General features: G+C 38.0%; 1 protein-coding gene across 1 annotated transcript; it reads left to right on the top strand.

Annotated features, from left to right (window-relative positions):
* Positions 1–2,325: 2,325 nt before the first annotated feature.
* Positions 2,326–3,291, top strand: LOC121918121 (olfactory receptor 14A16-like). The gene has a single exon (XM_042444223.1). The coding sequence runs from the start codon at positions 2,326–2,328 to the stop codon at positions 3,289–3,291; it is 966 nt and encodes a 321-aa protein (XP_042300157.1).
* The last annotated feature ends 220 nt before the right edge of the window (positions 3,292–3,511 follow it).

Raw genomic sequence — 3,511 nt, 5'->3', positions numbered from 1 at the left:
ACAACAGAATCAGCAGTTGATCTGTGACACTGGGATGTAGAGAAAAGTATAGAAATATTAGCTTTTGTATTGGTATAATGCCTGTCCTTTCTCCTTTTACTTCCTGTTTAACCCTAGCTTTGCAATTTCTAAACTTAAAAATGTCTTTAAAGAAATTGGACCTGGCTTTTGAATTTAACTAACAGATTTTCTAAACCTAAGGAATTCCACTAAAATATTGGAATGAAGGTCCCTGCTCTTCAGCCTCGAGAGGACTCCAAAATTAATTTAGATCCTGAAAACGTGGTGATGGCAGCAAATTTATTTAGGAAGCTTTTGTGGTTGGTATGGACCTGTGACTAATTCTAAAACACTTTATTGCTTCTTTGTGTGTTTGTGTGGACATTTAAAAAAAGATGCCTTTTTTGTGTAAAAGACAACCAAAAATGATAAAATGTCACCAATGGTCCAGCAAAATAGCAACTGTGACAGAGCGCTTTGGGTGTCCAGAGCCCCAAATGGCAATGTGGTCCTTCAGACTCTGGGGTGTGTCCACTCCTGCTTCCTTTATGTTTCGGGCTGTTTTTCTGGAAATCATCAAGTATTGCGTCATGTGAGCCCATGGTCTTCATTTTCAGAATATGCAGTTGTTCTTCAGCTACTTTCTTAGCATGTGAAGTTTTCTTTTAATCTTGGAGCAAAAGAATGCTTCAGGCTTTCTTAGTTTGCTTTGAACTTACTGTAATGAGACTTTTCTTAAAATATCTTCATTGGAAGAACCTTCATGTTGCTGATTCTAAAAAGGCTGTATCTCTTTCATGCTATCCATTCATTTCAGAATTTTATAATTAATTCAGAAATTAAATGGACACAAGTGTATAGACTAAAGATTTTTTTATTGAAAAGTAAAAGTTGTCTGCTACAAATTTTACAAATACTGTTTTCAATCCTTCAAATAGGATTATCAAACTTTGCAGAATCCCAGTCCTGAGCAGAGGCTTATGGTTTCAACGTCAGTGGGAAAGTGATCTGTTCAGTGTTCATGTGAACTTTACAGGAGCTATCCAACGTGCTGGACATGTTTTGGGAACAGGGTTTGCTCCCTAAACAGTTCATTGTATTTCTAAGCCCACATTTCCAAAATTAATATTCCTCCCCCCCCCAAAAAAAAAGATTCATCCACATCTAATTCTCAAAAAGTGATACCAGAGCAGAAGTTTCATTTGGATTGTTTCCAGAGGTGCAGTCCATTCCAAGTTGCTGTGAAAGTGTCTCTCATTTATCTCAAGGATAAGTGCTGGAACAGGTGAATTGGATTACTATCATGCCATTCTCAGAGCAACACATTAATTACAGTCGGCCCTTGGTATCTACATTCGCCCCCTACCGACAGATACCAAAATCTGTGGATGGTCAAGTCCATTTAAGTACAATAGCATAGTAAAATGGTATCCCTTATATAAAATTGCAAAATCAAGGTTTACTTATTAGAATCTCTCTCTCTCTCTCTCTCTCTCTCTCTCTCTCTCTGTGTTTGTGAATAATAATTTCAAACCGTAGATGATTGAATCCAAGGATAAAAAAATCTGTGGATACAGAGGGGTGACTGTATCACAATTGTTTCCCTATTATTGGTTTAGAGGGGTTTAGGCAATCTCAGGGTCTGGGCAGACAAACAGAGTTAAAATGAACCTCCTATTAACTAGGAAATATTTTATGCACATTTGGAATTTGTAAAATTTTCTAAGCATACTTTCCAAATATTCATATTTTTTTCACTGGGTGTCTCCAAAGCTAACAAGTGGATTCCAAAAGGATTTCAGAGCACAAATTGCATTTGGGCAAAAGATTGTTTTGTGAAGTCCTTCAGACCTCAGATTGAAATCATACAGTATGCCTGCATCATATTCAGGTGTGCCATGCATGCCTTTCAGCTTACGCTGAAGCTGTGTGCCACAAGAATCAATGGTGCATGCATCTCTGGCCCATGCACCATGCTGCACCGCGTTCATGAGCCTCATTGTTTTCAATGGGGCTTGATCTATGCAGTATTTTCCTTATGCAGGCTGGTGGGGGGGTGGCCTGGAACAGATCCCCCGTGTAAAGCAAGGGGCCACTCTACTTATTTATTCTAAGTAATAAAGGTAGGGATATGCAAGAACGGTCGCTACTGTGACTTCTTAGACGAAAAGATGAATTCAAGATCACAGTTGTTCCCCTACTATTGAGAGACAAATCTGAAAGATATTCTTGTTAAGCTGGATGTACCAGCCTTAAATGGACTGGTTTATTAATACATGCAGATTAACAGTTCTCGTTTTCTTTTCCAACAGGTAGCACACAAGGATGAAAGATAACATAAGCAATCTTACTTTCATATCTACTTTTCTGCTGCTGGAATTCTCAAATGTCCGAGAGCTACAGATTGTATATTTCTTTGTATTTCTAGCCTTGTACCTAATGGCAATAACAGGAAATCTTCTCATCATCATTGCAGTGACCCTTGATCACCACCTACACACTCCCATGTTCTTCTTTCTATTAAATTTGGCTATGATGGACATTGGAACAATTTCAGTTATAGTACCTAAATCAATGGCAATGTCCCTCACAAATAACAGGTCAATTTCTTTTTCTGGATGTGTGGCTCAAGTTTTCTTTTATATTTTCTGTTTAGCATCAGATTTCTTTCTCTTGATTATAATGGCACATGATCGCTATGTCGCAATCTGTAAGCCACTCCAATATGAGAGAATTATGCATAAAGGAGCTTGCCTTCAGATGGTAGTCATTATGTGGATAACTAGCCTTTCCTATGCCATATTACACACTGGTGGTACATTTGCTAATGCTTTCTGTTCTAATGTCGTCAATCAGTTTTTCTGTGAAATCCCACAGTTATTAAAACTCTCCTGCTCTAAAACCTATTTAGTTGAACTTGGGCTGCTTGTATTAAGCTGTATTATGACACTAGGATGTTTTATCTTCATCATCATCACATATTTTCAGATCTTTGCTGCAGTGTTTAGGATTCCCTCTGTGCATGGACAGAAGAAAGCCATATCAACTTGTCTTCCCCATCTTGTGATTGTCTCAGTGTTTGTATTCAGTGGAGTCTGTACCTATGCAAATCCCCCCAGCAATACTTCTTCTGGTCTGGATTTAGTTTTTTCTGTGATGTATGCCATAATCCCTTCCATCTTAAATCCATTAATCTATAGCATGAGAAACAAACAACTGAAGACAGCTTTGTGGAAACTGTTAGATTTGAAGTTTCCCTCTAAAATCATCTGCAAACATCTTCAGAATTAGCTTTGTGAAAATACCATTGTATTAAAATGTATTCAAATTGTTCCAAAGTTCATACTGGAACGTAAGTTCCCCAAACTCATGCACAGAGAGAGCTTTGCAGGTCATGGCCCAAACTGATATCATATTAGAGGACTGTTATCCTAAAAGTAAAACAAACAAACAAACAAACAAACAAAAGCCTCCAAACTCTACCCCTCTTTCTGGTGCAGAGCCGGAACCA

Source organism: Sceloporus undulatus, unplaced genomic scaffold (genome assembly GCF_019175285.1).
Source record: "Sceloporus undulatus isolate JIND9_A2432 ecotype Alabama unplaced genomic scaffold, SceUnd_v1.1 scaffold_4663, whole genome shotgun sequence".
NCBI lineage: Eukaryota > Metazoa > Chordata > Lepidosauria > Squamata > Phrynosomatidae > Sceloporus > Sceloporus undulatus.
This window is presented reverse-complemented; position numbering and strand designations above follow the sequence as displayed.